This window comes from Hirundo rustica, chromosome 14, assembly GCF_015227805.2.
Source record: "Hirundo rustica isolate bHirRus1 chromosome 14, bHirRus1.pri.v3, whole genome shotgun sequence".
Classification (NCBI taxonomy): Eukaryota; Metazoa; Chordata; class Aves; order Passeriformes; family Hirundinidae; genus Hirundo; species Hirundo rustica.
This window is the reverse complement of record NC_053463.1, coordinates 2,347,267-2,365,940: the sequence shown is the minus strand read 5'-3', so window position 1 is coordinate 2,365,940 and position 18,674 is coordinate 2,347,267. Positions and strand designations below refer to the sequence as shown.

The following is an 18,674-nucleotide window of genomic DNA, read 5'->3' as shown; positions in this document are numbered from 1 at the left end:
TTCTCAGCAGTGATGGATGTCCCACAGCTCCTGCTCACACGCTCCCCTCCTCCCCAGGCTTCCCTGCTCCTGCGGGAATTGCAGATGCAGGGCGGGATAAGAGAATCGCCAACAAATCCAAGCTGGGGCTTGGAGCAGCAGCCGGAGCCTTGGAGCGGGTTCAGATTTGGGCAGAGGACAGGAGCAGAGCTGGCTGAGGCCAGGCGGGCAGCGCTGGCAGGGGCACCAGCAGCAGCTACAGACCTTCCATGAGCTGGATTAGTGGGAGGTGCAAGCAGACACAGGAGGGATGAGCCCCCAGCACGCTGGTACCGGCCGAGGGGGGCTCCCTGTGCTCGCAGACCCCACTGCTCCCATTCCCGCTCTCCAGCTCAGCCTCAACTCCAGCTGCAGCTCCACAGCAGCTCAGCCCACAGGGTCAGCCTGGGGCGAAAGGTCCCTCCAGGACTTCCAAAAGCACCGGGGCTGTGCTTCTCCGAGCCCAGCCCTCCGAAAGGCTCAGAAAATCCGCACCTTTCAAACCAGACCTGGTCCTGGCTGAGCCTGAGGTGTTTCCCATCTCTGGAGAAGCACGAAAAGCCCGTGCTCAGGAAAGGATGTTCCAGAGGGAAGCGCAGGGTCCTGGAGTTTCCCCAGGGAACCTGAAATCACGGATCCTCCCAGCGCCCCGGGGCATGCCAAGGGGTGTAGGGGAAAAAAAAATTTGCAATAAGATTCGCACTTGGATTTGATCTCTTTTTTTCCCTCAGTTTTTTTTCTGAGGGGGGGGATTACTCAGCCTGGCACTGGCATTCACAGCTCTGTTCAAACCCAGCTTTTTTTGGAGAATTCAGTGCCCCAGCTCCACCCGAAGGTGACAGGGGGAGAGAAGCTCGGCGTCCTCGAGACCAACTGCACGTGGCAAGTTTATCCAAACCCTTTGGAATTCACACAATTTGTACAGGAACAAGTTGTCAGCTGTAGGGGACTGATACCAAATCCCTCGCCTTTAGCAGCTCTGTAGGAACTGAAGTAATTGTTTTTCCCAAAAAAAAAAACCCACACAGCCGTGCAGTTCCTAAAGTGCCAGAATTTTATTCCTTAAGTTCAAGGAGTTTTCACGTCCTAAATTTTTCTCTGGAGCCCGAAAACAAGATAGGGTCCTGGCAGGAATTAAGTGTTTCAATGTTCCTGAGCAGCTCGGCAGGAAAACAACAGATCAACAACCCTCTCCTCGCAGCCCCTAATTCATCTCCCTGACATCAGTTTAGATCAGTATCAGCAGTAAGTGATTTCTTGTTAATGGGGATTATTAAGAAGAATCAACACCTTTAAAAAGCCACAGAGCCAAAAAGGGACGGGCTTTCAGGCTGGAGCCCGATTTTTGGTTCCCGGCTGGGTTGTTATTGCCTAAACCACGAAATTAACGCTGAGTTTTGGCGCAGAGAAGGGAAGCGGAGATTTCCCCGGGAGATCTGATAACGCATTCGTGAAAGTTCATCAATCACGGTTTAGCGAAGTGACACAGAGTACATTAATTGAAGACCTCTACCTGTCTCCCGCAGTCATTTTAAACCCTGCCACTCCAGCCTTCCAGGCAGCAAGAAAATCCCATTTAGGGACAAGATTACGCCGAGCAGCCCATCAGCCGCATTTCCTATTGTTGTCCTGCGCTGACTGGCCCCAGAGCGGTGCCGGAGCTGCTGGGGTGAGGGAAAACAGGTGAGTTCCTCTGCCTTTGCATGAAGGAGCGGCTGGAACTTCAAATGAAATATAAATTATTTCCACGGAGCCTGGATGGACATGCTGAGACAGAAAATAAACTCTTTCCCAGAAACTGAGTGCCCAGGGAGAGAAATTCACATTCAATAAAGCATTTTAAAACCTGCTCGGTGTGTGAGCAGCTGGAGCACTGATCCCACCGAGGCTGTAGCACATTTCTTAAGTCATCCCCGCTCAAAATAAAACTTTTTTTTGTTTGTTTCAACAAAGAACGGAGGTCAAATGGCTAAGCCACAGGTCTGAGCTTGGCATTTTCCCAGCCCCGGTAGAGAGGAGCATCGTGTTTGCAGCAGGTTCGGCTCAGTCCTGCCCACTGCGAGCAGTCCAGGCGTTCTCCCACAAAACTTGCAGAGTTCCCCCACAACCCGCTCCGTTTGGAGGGCTGGAAAAATAAATTACCCATTAAAAACCAACAAACACCCTTGTAAATGGGAATAAATCTCTTAGCGGTCAAAATAATTATTTCTTAGGGCTGGTTAAGATGGGTTGGTCTCGGGGAGACATCCTGGAGCTAAATTATTGCTCGTGGAGATGGGTAAGCTGAAGGCAAGGATGATTGCTGAGGAGTGGGCAAGGTCTGGAGTTAACGGCCTCAAATGGGGTGGGGAAAAAAAGCAGATTTGTTGAGGATTTCAAATCCTGTGAACTGCTCCTGAAACCAGTTAGCGAGAAACAAACGGAATTTAGAAAGGCGTCTTAGAGTTTTAGCCCTAGAACCAACAAATCCGGTTGTTGAACAAGTTTTTGTCTCCCACAGTTCAAAGCACCTGCTCCCAAACATTTCCCAGGCGTTCTGTGCATTTGGAGCAGGGTTTGGTGCTCTCTGCTGCCACGAGAACACAGCAGAGTTTATTTTGGCACAGCAGACATTTCCTAAAAGGATTGCATTGTCCTCCAGCATAAGCTTGGAATAAATCACAGTATTGACTCCTAGAAGTTGTCCCCAGATCCCGCCTTGCTGGCCCAGGAGGTTTTTCGTACTTTTTATTATCTGTGCAGAAGAAACGCTGCAGTGAGAGCAGCGGAGGAGCAGCACACAGACAGGGGCAGCGCTGGCTGCCAGAACCAGAGGAGCCGTTCAAAAACAGGCCAACAACAACAACAACAAAATCATACTCATTTCAGTCAAATGAACAAGTTTCTCACACTTTTAAGCACCAAAAATTTAGGATGAAATGCCTCGACTCCAGCAAACCTGAAGGTATTAAGGAGATGCTTTATGCTGTTTCACAGGAGGAAAATTTAAATCAAAATTTAAATTTAAAAAAAAAATAAATTAGAAAAAAAAATTTTTAAATTAAAAAAAAAAAAAAAAAAAATTGACTCCAGGCAGGTCCCGTGTGCTGCTTTCAGCGTTGTGCGGCATCAGCTGCTGCTCCCCCCTCAGAGGCAGGTGCGGGTCCCCCCTGCAGCTCCACACTTCACGTTACGGACGAGCCGAATCCCACGGGAGATTCCGCAGGGACAGGGCTCGGGGGAAGCGGCGGCGCCGCTGACACCCTGCCCGCTTCTGGCACCCTCCCATTTATTGCTGGTCCGGAGGGTTACAGGCGTTTTCCTGCTCGTTCTGGGTTTTATTTGGGTTTAGTTTGGGTTACGCCAGCCAATTCCATGGCCAGGAAATGATCCATAGCCATGGGGATTGCAGCAGTCCCCACCCTGGAGCCACAGCCCTGCTCAGAATGAGGGCTCCTCGCTGCTGCCTTTAGGAGCAGCCCCTTCCAAGCAATGCCAAAAAAAAAAAAAAAAAAAAAAGAATTGCTTTATTTACCTGTAATTCTGAAGAAATGAAAGCATAATTGAAGCCTAATTGCTGCCATGAAAAGAGATGCTCAACCCTATCCACCATCCAACACTCGCAGTCATCCAGCGTGTCCATCTGGGGTCAAAAATTCCGCTTTAGATGCACATCAATTAAATTAATTTTAAAAATAATCAAGTAATTAAAACCATAAATAATACATTAAATAATAAGTAATAAATAATAAGTAATAAATATAATAATAAATAATACACAATAATAAACATAACAATAAAAATTAAAATAAATAATAAATAAATGTATTAAAAAAAAAAAAATCCCAAACAGTGAGAGCTGCTGATGATTAGCTTCTCTGAGAGCCAGGCCAGAGGTGACCATTTGCCTGGTTATACACCAATTTAGAGCCCACCAATATTTCACCTTGAGAACAGAAACTTAAATAGCTTCTCGTACAAGGAGGTATTCAAAAATCAACTGGAAATCAACTTTTCCACCCCAGCCCTCAGCAGCAGCATTTCATTTTGGTACACACGAAGTTTATTTCCCGTGTAACAAGCTGAACATAAATACTCTGCGTTTTTTCCCTACCAAAAACCCCAAAAGAGCACACGAGAGAATCCCCCCGCGCAGCACATGGAACGGGGGCGGTTGTAGGTTAATTTCTAAACATCCCCTTCCATTTTCTCCCTTTCCTGACCGCGTTTCCAGCCCTGTCGGCCTCGATATTCCGGCCGTGAAAAGGCTGTGCCCCTTTGATCCGCTTCCGCGGAGCCCTTTCATGTCCCGCTCTCATTAGCTGCCGCTCTAATTGCCGGCCCCGCCGGGGCTGGCCGGCGCTGCGAGGTCACCGCGACGATGGAGGGCTCCGGGCAGTGCCCGCGCCCGGGACAGGCACCGCAACCCCGCCCGTGGGCTGGGGATCGGCGGGGCTCCGGCAGCGCCCGCAGCTGCAGCGGCCCCGCACCTGCCCCGGCCTCTCTCAGCGGTTATTTCCTAAGCGCGCTTCCTCCGGGCTGGGGTTTCTGAGCCACACACACACACAGAGTTATTTATCTGAGCATCACCATCCCTGCGAGCTCCTGGCATCTCACACCCCAGGGAAATGGAACACCCAGAGACAGGAGCTGAACTCGCGTGAAAGGCAGGAGTGAGGCTCAGGCTGCCTGGGAACGCAGAGGACCTTTAGGGAATTCATTCCCATTTACACCGTCTTGTTATTAAGATCACAAATTTTGCAGATTTTGGTGTGCGCCTTCATAATTCCCTAGCCCGATGCTTCCAAAATGTCTTCTTCGAGATCATTCCTGTTTTATCAACCAAGAGAACAACATCCTATTCACTTCTGTGGGGAAGGAAAGTAGAGGAGGTTCAAAATCAGTTGAGAGAGACAGTGTGGGCTTCAGGTCTCCATTCTGTATTTTTAATTTTTTCCTTAAATACAGAATCGATGACTGGATTTTATTTTTCTTTTCTTTGAGTCACTGACATTTTGTGGAAAACTTCTTGGGGGAAAAGACCTTAAATAGAAATCAGTCTAGGAAAATCCAGCTCTGCAGAGTGCTTGTCATTGCTGCAGCACCCACTGCTTCTTGCTTTACTTTTTTGGGGGGTAAACTCAAGAGTTTTGAGGTCTGGAAATTGACAAGCCAATTTTAATCGTAGCTCTGGCTTTTGTGGAACATTTAGATGATTGTTTCACCTCGTGCATGGCGTTAGAGAGGCAGAGTTCGAGCGAGGAACAAGGATCCTCCAGCACCTGCAGGCTGCACTGACAGACAGAAATCCCTGCTCTGGAGTGCTTGGATGGAAAACATGGATGTGGTGAGGAAGGGAAAGCCTTTACACGGAGAGGAACCGACTTTTCAAAAGAGAGAAGGCTTTTGCTGCCCTGAGCTAAAGATAGGATGAGCACAAGCAGCAGCTTTTTAAAGCAGCAGGTCGCTCCTTATCGCAGCGCCCGAGGAGGGAGCAGCACTTCCACAGAACGTGGAGTTCCACAGAGCTTCTCCTCCACTCCAGCATCACCCACAGGCTGAATTCCCCAGCGGGGACCCGGCAGAACCTTCACTGAGCTTCCCCCTGGTCATTCCCCTGATTTCCTGCCTGGGTACCAGGGGCTTGGCCTCCCTTTATCGCTTTGACTTCTGACCTGGGTTCGGAGGCGCTCTGCTGTGCCACCAGCGCCGCTTCCTCCCCAAACCCCTCCCAGCCCGGGGATGCCCCCCGGGAAGGGCACAGTGCTGACGGATCTGGCAAGACCAAGGGTCAAGTTTATGTTGATCTACAGGTGTCAGGAGCGTCCTGATCCTCTGAGGAGAGGTCACCATAAATCCTCGGGGGGATGAAAACCCCACATAATTGGCTTGCAGATGTTGCAGAAGGAGCCAGATAAAGGAAAGCAACCGCCCAGCAAGTGTTAACAGACACCCTCAGAGCAGCAGGTGAGGCCACAGTGTTATTTTGCTCTAAGCCAGGGTGGCCAAACCTATAAAAAAAAGGTGAAAACATCAAGCAACTCAGGCCTCTGTCAGGGCAAAAGAAGCTCTTTTGTTTTAGCTTGAGCTGGGGTGGTTTGGGCTGGAGACAGCCTGGTACAGACACTTTGCCCTCTTTGGTCAGCACTCTCCAGTGATTTCCCTGACAGTGGGGAACTGCACCCACCTCCAAAAGTGCTTTTCTGCACAATCACAGAGTGGTTTGGGTTGGAAGGGACCTGAAAGATTATCTCATTGAATCCCCTGCCATGGCCAGGGACAACTTCCACTGTCCCAGGCTGCTCCAAACCCCATCCAGCCTGGCCTTGGACACTGCCAGGGATCCAGGGGCAGCCACAGCTGCTCTGGCACCCTGTGCCAGGGCCTGCCCACCCTCACAGGGAAGGATTCCTTCCCTATACCTGACCTACATTTCTCCTCTTTCAACTGAACCCATTCCTCCTTGTCCTGACACTCCAGGTGTCCTGCAGCTCCCTCTCCCTCTTCCCCTCAGACTCTGGGACGTGCTGTGGGGTCTCCACACGCCCTTCTCCTCTCCAGGCTGAACATTCCCAGCTCTCCCAGCCTGTCCCCAAAGGGAAGGTGCTCCAGTCCCCTTATCAACCTCGTGCCCTCCTCTGGACTCGCTCCAACAATTCCACGTCCTTCTAGAATAATTTTAGCACGGGCTAACTCTGTTGGAAGGGACCTACAAAGACCATCTCGTCCAATTCCTTGATTTTGCAGATAGAAAACCCCTTGGAGCAGGCACAGCTGTGGCAGACACATAAGAAGAACCCCCTCCTCTGAATTTCCAGCTCCTCAGGCAGCACTGAAGCTCCCCAAAGCATTTGACGGTGACCAACAGAGCCCCTGTGACCCCTGGAGCCGGGGAGCAGGCAGATCTTTCCAGCAGCAGCAGCTCAGGCTTCCTGTAACTGGATGATTTAAGCCCAGCAGCTCTGGCAGAGCGTGATGCTCAATCCCTTTATCATGTCTCCTCTCCCTCCAGCAGCCAAAGCCAGGGCTAATTTTAAAAAGCAGCGATATGGGGCTGCTGCAGGGACACACGTTGCAGTTGGCTGCTGGGAATTGAAACAGAAATGGGCACAGAGTGCTCTGCAGCTTGGATGTTGTGCACTGACTCTGTGGGGATGAGTTGAAATGCAGAAGGATGACCTGGCAAGAGCTTGCAGAAGCCCAAAAGTTACAAAATAAACCTGACAAGTTACCTTATTTGAGTAATTTTGGGGGATTAATAAACCAAAAACCAAGCAAAGTTGTTCCGATGAAAACAAGTTCATGATCAAAAGCCAAATTTTTACCTGACTCTATTATTTTGGAAAAATAACCTTTTAGCTGATTAAATCAAGATCAGTGCCTTGCATTTCCTCTCTGGTGAGCAGTGCCAGGACCCAAGGGAATGTCTGGAGCTGTGTCAGGGGAGGGTTAGGCTGGATTTTAGGAAAAGGTTCTTCCCCAGAGGGTGATCAGACCCTGAGAGTAAAGACCCTTCTCCTGAAATGCAGTCTGAACCTCCCCTGCCAGCTTCATTTCCCCCGCACCTGACTGTGAACCCAAGACTGGAGAAAGTTTTAAGCCGAGTTTTATTCCATGTTGAGCCCAGCCACGCTGGAGTTGGCAGGTCTTTGTTCGGGGAAGCAGAACACGGCGCTGAACTTTATTTCACAGTGCTACCTAGTGGTTTCTGCAATAAATGATCAGCTCCTCGGAACGCTTCTCCAGACAGAACCTCCGTGTGCAGTAAGTACAGATGACAACAAAATCTAAACACCCACCGCCGCCTGAAATGAGTTAAATTGCAGGGGGGGAAAAGATAAAAAAGGAAAACACGCTTGTAAACTAAACCCAAGGGTTTCTGTCTGCACATCAGCAACTCCATCCCAACCTCCCACAGCTCCAGCAGAAGCCAGGAAAGGCATCACATTTATGCAACGACCAGGATTTTTCCTCTCTCACCACTGGCAGGGATTGGCACCGGAACGTGGAGCAAGTGGCACTCACGGCTCTTCAGAGCCTGTCCCTGCCCCTCTCCTCCTCTCCCACAGCTAATCCAGCTCCGTGCTCAGATTTTCTGCCAGCATGGGCACACTCAGAGTGACAAACCCTCCTCCCCTCCGAAAACCCTTCCACGCTCCTCTCAGACCTCCCTTTGCCCCGTAACCGGGGCTGCTGCACCGATTCCTGCTCTGCCCAGCATCTCCTCCTCCCTGCTGCCACTTCAGATCCATTCCCACTTCGGTCCAGAACATTTTCCACACCGCAGGGGCCTTGGCAAAGGAGCGGCTCTGCTGCCCTGTGGTTGCCCACACCAGACAAGGCACGAGAGCACACATTAATGAAGCCCTGTTAAAATCGGACAGGGTCCAGTGGAAGATGTTAAAGCCGAGCCTGAGGCACTTGACAGTTTCCCGGTGTTTAGAAGGGGGAGAGCAGCCCTTGCTTCCCTGGGATCACCAGATGAAAGGAATCATGTAAGTACTAAGTAGTATTAATAGTCCCGGGCACAATATATATATATATGAGAATAATATGGCCAAACAATACTTAACAGTTATTTCCAATAGCGGCATTTGTATAATGCCATCGACACTCAACTGCTGATAAGCTGGACACACTTAAGGAATTTTAATAAGCCTTTGAAAAGCTTTAACTGATGTGAATTAAGCCCTGAGATAATTCAGACGCAGGGCTATCATTCTTCAGTTAAAAATAATTGATCTTGGATGTAAACGTCACGTCTTGCGCCCCGGAGTACAAAGGCACAGAAAATGTCATTTGTCACCAGCGGTGCCTGGGGCTGATGGACACGTTCCGAGGGACCCGGGGCTCTGCTGACCCACTGGAACTTCTCCCGTGGGGTCAGGGAGCAGGAACCTCGCAGGAATGAGGCTGAGATACGCGAATTAACAACACACGGGTGCTCATTGCTGCAAAGTCTCTGGACAGTGCCCCGGGCCAGGGCAGAAAGAGCTGCTGCTACCTTCTGGCTTTGATCCACCGAAATAGCTCTGCTGCCATTCCCCTCTCGCAGGGGCAGAAGCGAAGTTTTCCTCTGCGGTTTAGTACTGAACATAAAAGGTTTTTCTCCTCCCGTATTTACTGTTTGTTGTTGCAGGAGTGAGGCTTTCTCCGCTGGCATTTCCTCGCTATCTTTTCTGGGATCCTCTGACAGACACATTTTTTTCTGACAAGGTGATAAGAGCAGGAAGCTCTTGTTGAGATCTGCAAAACCTAAATATAAACCCACATCTTCACAAAAATTAAATAACTTTCAGAAATGAGAGTGTAAATTCCCATTTGCTGTCTCTCAGCGCGAACATTACCTTATTCATGGCCTGCTGAGTTATTTACCATCAAGTCTGTGAAAGATCAGGAACAAAGTTTGGGTCAAAGGCTGTGATTACCAAAGACAGAACTATTTTAAACAAATCTGCAGATAAAGAGAAGGTTTGTTTTGGTTTTCTTTTTCTTATTTTTTTTTTTAAATTTGATTTCTTATTGGTTGGTTTTGGATAAGCAGGTTACTGGCACAGGCCAGTAAGTGAAAGCCAGGAGCCACCGGCATTAAACTGTTTTCATTTTTGCTGTAGCTGCTTTCAAACATCACCTCTGACATTTAAACAAACCGGAATAATATGATGAAGAAATCGCAAATGCTGCTAGGAATACCCAAAGGAGAAGCAGCAAAAGCAGCATCTTTTAAGAACAAGGCTGAGAAAGGAATCCTTCATTGTTTAATCCAAAATAAATATATTTTATACTTAAGCAGTATATATATACAAAATATACTGCATATATATATAATGTGTTATATGTATATCAACATTCAGAACAGGGGAAGCCTTGCTTATATTTGAAACAGCGAGTTATCATTTTTTTTTAAATAAATACATTCACTATATTTCTATGAATACACTGGGCGAGGGGAGACTTGTTTGCCTTGGAAACATCAAGTTATCATCAGACACGGGACAGGAGGCCGACCGGATCAATAGACTTACTCAATATAGAAAAATCTTATCTCCCTTTCGGGCTGGCTGGCCGTAATGTCAGCACCCAGATGCCTCTGACGGAGTTATCTCCCATCAGCAGCGGCAAAAACAGCCCAGTGCTTGGGCGACACCTACGAAAAGCCAATAACCCGAACGGGAAAGTTTTGTCCCGCTGTCCATTTTGAAGATAAAGGGACACCGAGGCCGCTCTTTGAGGCTTTATCGGGGCGACAGAAGATCTCTTCGCAGCGCGGGTGGGTTCGGGGTTCACATCTCCATCCCCTCGGGCCGACGCGAGCTGAAGAACTCGCGGGGACAGCGAGCCCAGACCCCGGCGGGGTCAGGTCCCAAAGCGCCCCTGGATGTGACACTCAGCCGTGCCGCTGTTGAAAAGGAGAAAGCGAGAGGCTTTCATGTGCTTCTATATATACGCGGTTCTATCTATAGGGCCGGGTGTGCGCTGATGCCCGCCGAGCCGCTCTCCCCGCCTGCCCTCGGCGCGCTTATCGCGGGCCCCGGGGGACACACGCGGCCTTATCGCCGGGCCGGGCTGGCAGCAGCCGAGTGGCATTTTCCTTTCATGCCGCCCCCGACACCCGCCGAGCCTCCCCAGCGCCCCGGCACAGCCCCCGGCCCCGCCCGATAACGGGGGACGTCGCGGCTGGGGACAGAGGTCGGGAGAGATCGCATCAGATCAGCCCCGTGGAGAGGGTGAAAACGAAAGGAAGGCCAAGTGGAAGCGGTGGAAGGCACGGCGAGGTGTCACGGCAGCCTGGGCACTGATGGGAGCAGGGGTCACTGTCCCCCAGGGTCACCGTCCCCCAGGGTCACCGTCCCCCAGGGTCACCGCAGCAGCCACAGCCAGGGCAGAGCCCGAGCAGGGCTGGACAGATCTTGGGCCAGTGCCGGGATGTCCCTCACCAGATCTGCCTCTCAGCTGGGAGTCACAGAGTGTTCCACGAGGACCAGCAAGTCCAACTCCTGAGGAAATGCCCGGTCATCAGCACCAGGCTCTGAGCAGCTGAGCCAACCAACTCCAGCCCAGTTATTTTTAACGGCTCTGCAAAGCTGCAGGAGCCTCACGATCCACTCCACATTTCAGTGCCCAAGGCAACACCTGGAGGTGCTAACCCGAGTGGGGATCTCAGGGAACACACGAAGGGCCAAGGTCTAAACCCAATTAAGTTAATAAAGGTCCCAGTCCCTTCCTCAGGCTGCAGCTCTCTTTATGTGGGAGAGGATCAAAATGCCAAGGCACAGGCACAGTGAGCCAGCACCTCTCAATCCATCACCCAAAGAAACTGGCACAGACTCCTCATCACGGGTTCCTGTGAGAAAATCACACCTCAGCTCAGCAGAAATGTCATTGCCTTTGTGGCGCAGAGTTTGTACCATTTTATATTAGCTAGCAGATAACAAGAAAGTTGTGTTTATTAAACAGCCTCAGCCTGAACAAGTCCACAATCGGCTTTCGATAGCAGCAGGATGATTTAAGAGCCTGGATGTGGCATTTGGTGGTGGTACAAAGCACCTGCAGCCTGCTTGGAGAACAATTCTCTCCTTTGTGGGAAGGAAACAACAAGCACTCCCCCAGCGACAGAGAGGGCTTTGCAGCAACGTACAATCACCAAGACACCGCACCTGGGGAAAAAAATTGCTTCAGATTCTCTTCTGTGAGAATCTCACCGTTACAAAATGGCAAAGCAATATTCGAGCTGATTTCCATCCCTTTCCAAAGTAGAGCCCCACGTATTTGCAGACAAGTATGCACATGTCCCCTGGATATTCTCAGCCCCCAAAGATTCCAGCCTGACTTGCCTGGCTTGCTCTGGGCCACTTGGCATGTGATAGCAGCCACGCACATTTGGCAGAGACATTTTTAGAAACCTCCAGGCTATGAATTCACCTTTCCATTTTTAAAGTCAGTTATGTGGAAAGCGTTTCAAAAGCACAACTTCAAATAAAAACTTCCTATCTCCCTCGATTTTTGGAGGGAAGGAGGGAATAAATATTTTCCTCTTCATTTGCGTTCCCAGAGTTATCCTGCAATGTTGCTCTATTTGATAACACCACAATCAATAGTAAAATAATTATGAGTCAAATCAAGTCAGTCTCTCTCAGGACATTGACAGTGGATGTCAGATTTCCAGTTCTCCTCAGGTCCACGTTTATTGCAACCACTAAAAAGCAACTTTCCAAGGGAACACAGACCTAACTGAAGGCTCTGGCAGTGACCCTCACGCTGCAGATTCCAGGGATGTAATGGACAGTGGTGCTTCACTGACCGTGTCCTGCCGGCTCTGAAGGGACTGTGGGTGTTTGGCCGTGCAGCTGGAGCCACTCAGGGATGAGGATGGAGCAGCTCTGATGCCTCAACACCTCTGGAGGTTTAGAACTTGGAGGTTTGTGGTGAAAGTAAGGTCCTGCTGTGGAGTCCAACCGACTGAGAGCGATTTGCTTTGAGCACCTGTGGAAAAAGGGAAAAATGCCTGGAAGTTGGAGTGTCAGGAGCTGGGCAGTGCTGTTGGATATTCATGGGTGCAACCCTGGGCTCCATCCCCACGTGGCCATGGTGGGAAGCCCGTGGGCAGGAGCAGGAAATAATTCAAGTACCAAGTGCTGCAGAGCAACCTGCTGCATCCTGGAATTTCTACTCCTCTCCTCTCTCAAAAAACTCAGCAGTGCCTGCTATTTTTTCCCCGTTTCCTTTGTCTCTAATTATCTCCCTGTAAACCGAGAGTTTATGCAGGTAGGTTTATTCACAAAGATTAGATTTTTGAAGCTGAGTAATTTCTCTTATTCAAACCCTGGAAGTGCACATCGTCAATTTATTTAGTTCTTGATGCAATCCTGTATCTCAGGAAAGGCTGTGAGGAAGAACTGCCCTGAAACACAAGGAATGAACAACATGGAAAAACCACATCCCCTCTGTCCAGTCTGTTTCAGGGCCACAAAACAGGAGTAAAACCCTCCAGCTTCCAAGTGCACATCTTGGCAGCAATTTTGCAAAGATAGAGCATGAAGGGAAATTATATCAAGGAGGGGAAAGGCTTTTAATTTTAACAGATTGCCAGCCTAATTCTCTTATCTATTGTGTGAATTCACAGTAACAAACGGAGTTCCCATTTTTGCTTTGCTCAGAGCCCTCCCAAGGTGAGAGGGACAGAGCCAGGCTGTGTTATGCTCCCAGAAAAACAATCCACAAGCAACTACTGCTGCTAAAGAGAAAGCAGAATTTTTACACTGGAAGGCTCTTTCAAGCCATCAGACTTAGTTTTTAAATAAAACTCTGTTGACATGAATGCAATAAATATTTTATTAATGGAATGTGTGAGTTTTTCTCTTCCAGCCCTATTCTTGCTCCCAGCACCTTACACACAGACATCAGAGCAGCTTCCAGTCCCAGCCAAGGACAAAACTTAATTTCGAAGCGAAAATCAGTGAGAGGTTGAAAGTTCAGACTGGCACCTTTGAGTGCCCAGTCCTTAGAGTGTTTGATTCCCCAAACCCACAGGCAAATTGGCAATTCTCCTTTCCACAGCACGATCCATTAATCTCTTCTGAGGCAGCTCACAGCCTCCGTGGGGACAGCAGCAATTCCTGCCCACTCGAACGCTCCTCCAGCTACTGCAAAATCCCTTTATTATGTCATTTAAAAGCCCCACCGTTACCAACCACTTCCTTCCGATCATTATTTTTTAATAGTTCAGCGATTGCTGGGATTTTACAAAAATGGGAAGAGTCTCTTTTTGAGGATGTAGAGCACTGTGGCCAGGAAGAGGGCGAGGGCCAGGAAGATGAGCAGCTTGTCCGTCAGCTCCCGGCGGTTGTACTTGGTGATCAGCTTCCTCCCCAGCTGGATGGTCCCAGACATGGACTTGAATTCCTCGTTTGCTTCCAGGATGGTTCGGGAAGAATTGGCTAAAATTAAAGGGGAAGAGAAGAAAAAAAAAATTAAATCAGCAGTTTGTGCTTCAAAAACACACAGTGAAGTGTGTGAGGATGAGATATTTGGGAACACAGACAGTGCCTGAGGGATCCTTCTGGGTCAGGCTGAGACAGACACAGAGTTCTCACAGCTCAGGGGTGCTGATGTGCTGAGGGAAAGTGCAAAGCAAAACAGGATCACTGAAAAGCACTGAGGTTCCTGAATTTTGAATTTTGGGGTTAGCAGGTCGAATCTAGTTCAGGTTTTTCAGTCAGCACTGCTGGAAGCAAACTGAAATAGGAATGGTACTGAAGAGAGAAATCACCAGCAGCAGCAGGACAGGGCAATATTTGAATATATTAACTGCACCACTGAAAGTGCTCTCCCAAGCCCCAGCAGTAAATCAGTGTGATTCAAACGGGCTTGCAGAATTATTTCAGCTCAAACTGTTTTTAATAGTCATTTTTGACACAGCTTTTTTTTTTTTTTTTTTTTTTTTTTTGCCTAATGAAAATGAGAAGGGTCAACTAGAAGTGTGTGAGAAAACAAACACATGCCCCAAACTTCTCATCTTTGCTCCTTTCAAATTGCTAAATGAAAGCAAAAGCCCTGGAATCCCCCTTACTCTGCCTTACAGAAGGCACAGCCTGTAGGACAGTGCATCACCCTACACTGCCCTGGGTGCTCACAGAAAGGTCAAATCCAGCATTGTCTGGTTCACAAGAACAGAGCAGAAAGAGGTCTGCAATATTTTGCAGGACACTTTACCCCATCGCATTTCAAGAGGCATTTTGATCCAAGTGGAAACAGAAAACTTCTTTCCCAAAGTTAATGACAAAGCAGAGCTTCCCTACTCCACAGCCTCAAAACGCTCACTGCATCCTAGGGAACGCTCAGGACACAGGAATTCCCACCACGAACTCCGAATTTGCAGCTGGGTTTTGTAAACGACCTATGGTAGTTTTTCCCTTGATGAATTCCAAGTGCTGCTCATTCAGGAACAGGGTGAAAAAGTGCCTGCCAAACTGTCCTTTTAATGGGAGAAGGAACATGCTACTCCTGCAGCAGCAAACTGCCCAGCTGCCACCCTCAGATGGGGCAGAAAGCAAGGAGAGCAAACTTGTGCTATTTATCCTCATCGTTTAAAGTTGCCTCCTGCCCAAAAGCACAGCTAGGAAGAGGCCCAGGCAGCAACTTGTAAATGCTCCATGAATCACCAGTTCTGACAGGTCCCTTGATTTATTGTTTTAGGGGCCGAAGCCAAGGAACTGGGTGAAATCTTGGTTTCACAGTCCCTGATGCACTGCTGACAGAGCAAGTGACCTCGGGTTCAAGGCACTTGATCTCAGTGTCTCAGCCATCCCAGCTGGAGCCTGGCTGGAAGCAGCTTTCCAGACACTCCTGCACTCTGTGCAGGGACTTGCACCCAAGCTTTTGTTCCCTCTGCTGTTCCAAATCCAGGACAGTGGCACAGAGCAACACCAAACACGCTCCGGGCACTGTGTGAGCTCACCTTGCTTTTACAAGAAAAAAAACTTTGTCCCGACCCTTTTTCCTTCTCGTGATCGTCAAACAGAAACCCCAACAAACAGAAACCCCACACAGAGTACACTGAGATTTCCTGTTTATGTCCAGCTGTCAGAGCAGTTCTGCTGGCCACTCCTTTAATCACCACTGTAGCACATTCTCCTGCTCTGCTCCTGTCCCCAGGCTGACAGAGATGCCCAAGGGTGCTTCCATCACCCCATCCATGCCCAAATTCCAGCTGTACCTAAGGTCTGCACGGTCTCCTCGCTCTGCTGCACCTGCTGGGACATCATCCTGCTGATGCCCATCAGACTCTCTGTGATGTTGCTTGCACTCTCTGCCAGACTTTCCTTTGTGGTCTTCCTGAAAAGGGATAAAAAGCAAAGCAGGAAGGGGTAAAATTATTTTTTTTGGATACTCTGGGAAAAAATGCTGCTGATAGGGAGATTAGAACAGTACTTGGCATTCACAGTGTATAAGACACAACTGGTTTTCACTGCATGAGAAATTCAGATTATTTTCACTAAATAATAAAAAAAAATACTCATAAAATATGAAAGTCATGAACCCAAACAACAGCTCAGAATCTCACAGGGGCCTGTATTTCACCACTTGTTCACCCAGGACTGTGTAATTCCATGAGCTGCTATGGGAGCACCAACACAAACTCATTTTACTATCCTGAGCATCCCAGCTGTTGCTTTCAATACACAGCCTGCACACACTCACATCCAGTTCTGTATGTGAAAACAGCTTGGATAATGATCCAGTTCTTGTTTAGAACCTATTTGCAATTAATGTAAAAGACAATCTGCAAAGCTATGAAGGTTAATTTCTCCCCTTTTCTGCTTAGACACGCCAATGCCAGGAAAACCTGAATTCATCACAATCCTTAAACAGCCCAAATCTCCACAAAAGGGAAATAAACTCATAAAAGAAAAACTACACTTGATATAACTAAATAACTTAAAAATATGATGCCAGTTCCATTTAAAATGAGTGAATACAGGAGACACTGCTTAAATCCCACAGTACAGTGGGACAGTCCAATACCTTTGTCTTAAGACGTCTCTTCCCTGCAGCAGCTGATCTTTCTCAGAGTTGTCAATAGCAATTTTGCAGGCCAGATTTGCTTTTCTCCAGGCTGCCTGGTTGCTGAAATCACAAGAGCAGAGTGTTGTCAAGTGACGGTAACACCTTGCAGGCACAGAAAATTCTCACAAAGCAACCACCACTGTAACTGGGCACCCCTGATCCATGCAAGGACCCTCAGAATCCAAGAAATATTTGGGCTGGAAAATACTTCCAAGATCATCGAGTCCAAGCTGTGCCCCATCCCCACCCTGTCCCCAGCCCAGAGCACTGAGTGCCACCTCCAGCCCTTCCTGGGACACTCCAGGGATGGGGATCCAAACCTCCCTGGGCACTTCCAGTGCCTGAGCTCCCTTTCCATGGGGAAATTCCTGCTGCTGTCCGAGCTGAGCCTCCCCTGGCCCAGGCTGAGGCCGTTCCCTCTCCTCCTGTCCCTGTTCCCTGGGAGCACAGCCCGACCCCCCCGGCTGTCCCCTCCTGTCAGGAGTTGTGCAGAGCCACAAGGTTCCCCCTGAGCCTCCTTTTCTCCAGGCTCAGCCCCTTCCCAGCTCCCTTAGCCCCTCACTTTCTCTGTATTCCTACACACAACGTTCTATGCTGACATTCCCGCTCCTCAGTGTTTATGAAGCAAGGGGAAGAAGAAAACTGCCAGCTGTCAAACAACAGACTCCTGAGCCACCTTCTTTGAGCTCAAGTGCTCGAAGGGACAGACCAGAGTTAGGAAGTCAGGACAGGAGAAGGGGTTGTACCATTTCTGTCCCTGACCTCTTGGGCTGGGGCAAAACACGTGTCAGTGTCTGCACTTCCAAACCGGTCAGCCAATCTCGGGTTACAGCGGATCTGGGAACAGCACCAGCTGCCAGACCCACCTGAGCATTTGCTTCTTGTGGTTCTCCACCTCTCGCAGCAAGGCTTGTTTCTCCGATTCCTTGTCCTGCTCTTTCGCCATCTGCTCCAGGTCCTTCGGCGGAGAGCACAAACAGCAGAACCTCACCAACCACCCGCAACTCGCACAGCCCAGCGCCGGCCGGGGAGCGGATTCGGAGCGGATTTATCTGATAAACCCCCGATCCAGGGCTGCGACTCACCGAATCACAGCCGGGACCCCCCAAACCCACGGCCGGGATCCCCTAAAACACGCGCAGAACACCCCAAACCCCGGCAGGAACCCACGGCCGGGATCCTCCAGCCCCGGGCCGGCAAAGCACAGCCGGGAGCCCTAAAGCGCTGCCGGCGGGCCCGGAGCACAGCTCGGCGCCCTCAGCCGGGCCCCTCACCTGGATGCGGCCGCGGAGGTGCCGGAACTTCTCCTTCACGGCGGCATTGAGCTCCGTGAGGGCGCTGAGCGGCCCCGGGCAGTCCCGGATGTCCTGGAACACAACGGCGCGGTCAGCGCAGGCCCGGCCCGGCTCGCTGCGAGGCCGTGCCGGGGTGTCCCGGGGCTGGCGGCGGTACCTGCACGGCCGCCTTGATCTCCAGGTCGAACTTGACGATCTCCTGGTGGCAGACGCGCAGCGGAACCGCCGCGGCCGCCGCCGCCGCCATCTTGGCCGGGCCGGGCCGGGCCGGGCCGGGGCCCGCGGGCGCCCCCTGCGGGGCCGGGAGGGGCCGGGCGGGCCTGAGGGGACGTGGCGGGGCCGGGGCCGATCCGCGGGGAATGCGCTATTCCAGAGGGACCGAGCGACAGAATTCCCGGATCACCGAGGATAAAAAAACACCTCCGAAACCCACCGAGTCCAAGCTGTGCCCCATCCCCACCTTGTCCCCAGCCCAGAGCACCGAGTGCCACCTCCAGCCCTTCCTGGGACACTCCAGGGATGGGGATCCAAACCTCCCTGGGCACTTCCAGTGCCTGAGCTCCCTTTCCATGGGGAAATTCCTGCTGCTGTCCGAGCTGAGCCTCCCCTGGGCCAGGTTGAGGCCGTTCCCTCTCCTCCTGTCCCTGTTCCCTGGAAGCAGAGCCCCATTCCGGCTGTCCCCTCCTGTCAGGAGTTGTGCAGAGCCACAGGGTTCCCCTGGAGAAGTTCCAGGTTTACATCCAAGGAGCCTCCTCAGAATTCTGGACAGGCCAGGCTGACACTGGTCGTGGGCAGGGCGGAGGAACACAAGGTCGC

General features: G+C 50.2%; 1 protein-coding gene across 1 annotated transcript; it reads right to left on the bottom strand.

The window, feature by feature from the left end:
• Positions 1–13,264: 13,264 nt before the first annotated feature.
• BNIP1 (BCL2 interacting protein 1) lies at positions 13,265–18,125 on the bottom strand. Its single transcript, XM_040078224.1, has 6 exons — positions 18,016–18,125; positions 17,838–17,930; positions 17,430–17,521; positions 16,522–16,623; positions 15,713–15,831; positions 13,265–13,934 (listed from the first exon to the last, which is right to left on the bottom strand). Exons 1-6 carry the CDS (start codon positions 18,103–18,105, stop codon positions 13,738–13,740), a joined length of 693 nt encoding a protein of 230 aa, XP_039934158.1. The 5' UTR covers positions 18,106–18,125; the 3' UTR covers positions 13,265–13,737.
• Positions 18,126–18,674: the final 549 nt, after the last annotated feature.

What these genes read in the sequence shown, in the direction of transcription:
- BNIP1 (XM_040078224.1), bottom strand. Translation starts at nt 18,105, where the DNA reads ATGGCGGCGGCGGCGGCCGCGGCGGTTCCGCTGCGCGTCTGCCACCAG. An exon ending in ACCTCCGCGGCCGCATCCAG is followed by an intron (nt 17,522 to 17,837) that starts GTGAGGGGCCCG and finishes TCTCCGCCGAAG; the next exon opens with GACCTGGAGCAGATGGCGAA. An exon ending in GGAGACCGTGCAGACCTTAG is followed by an intron (nt 13,935 to 15,712) that starts GTACAGCTGGAA and finishes CTTTAATTTTAG; the next exon opens with CCAATTCTTCCCGAACCATC.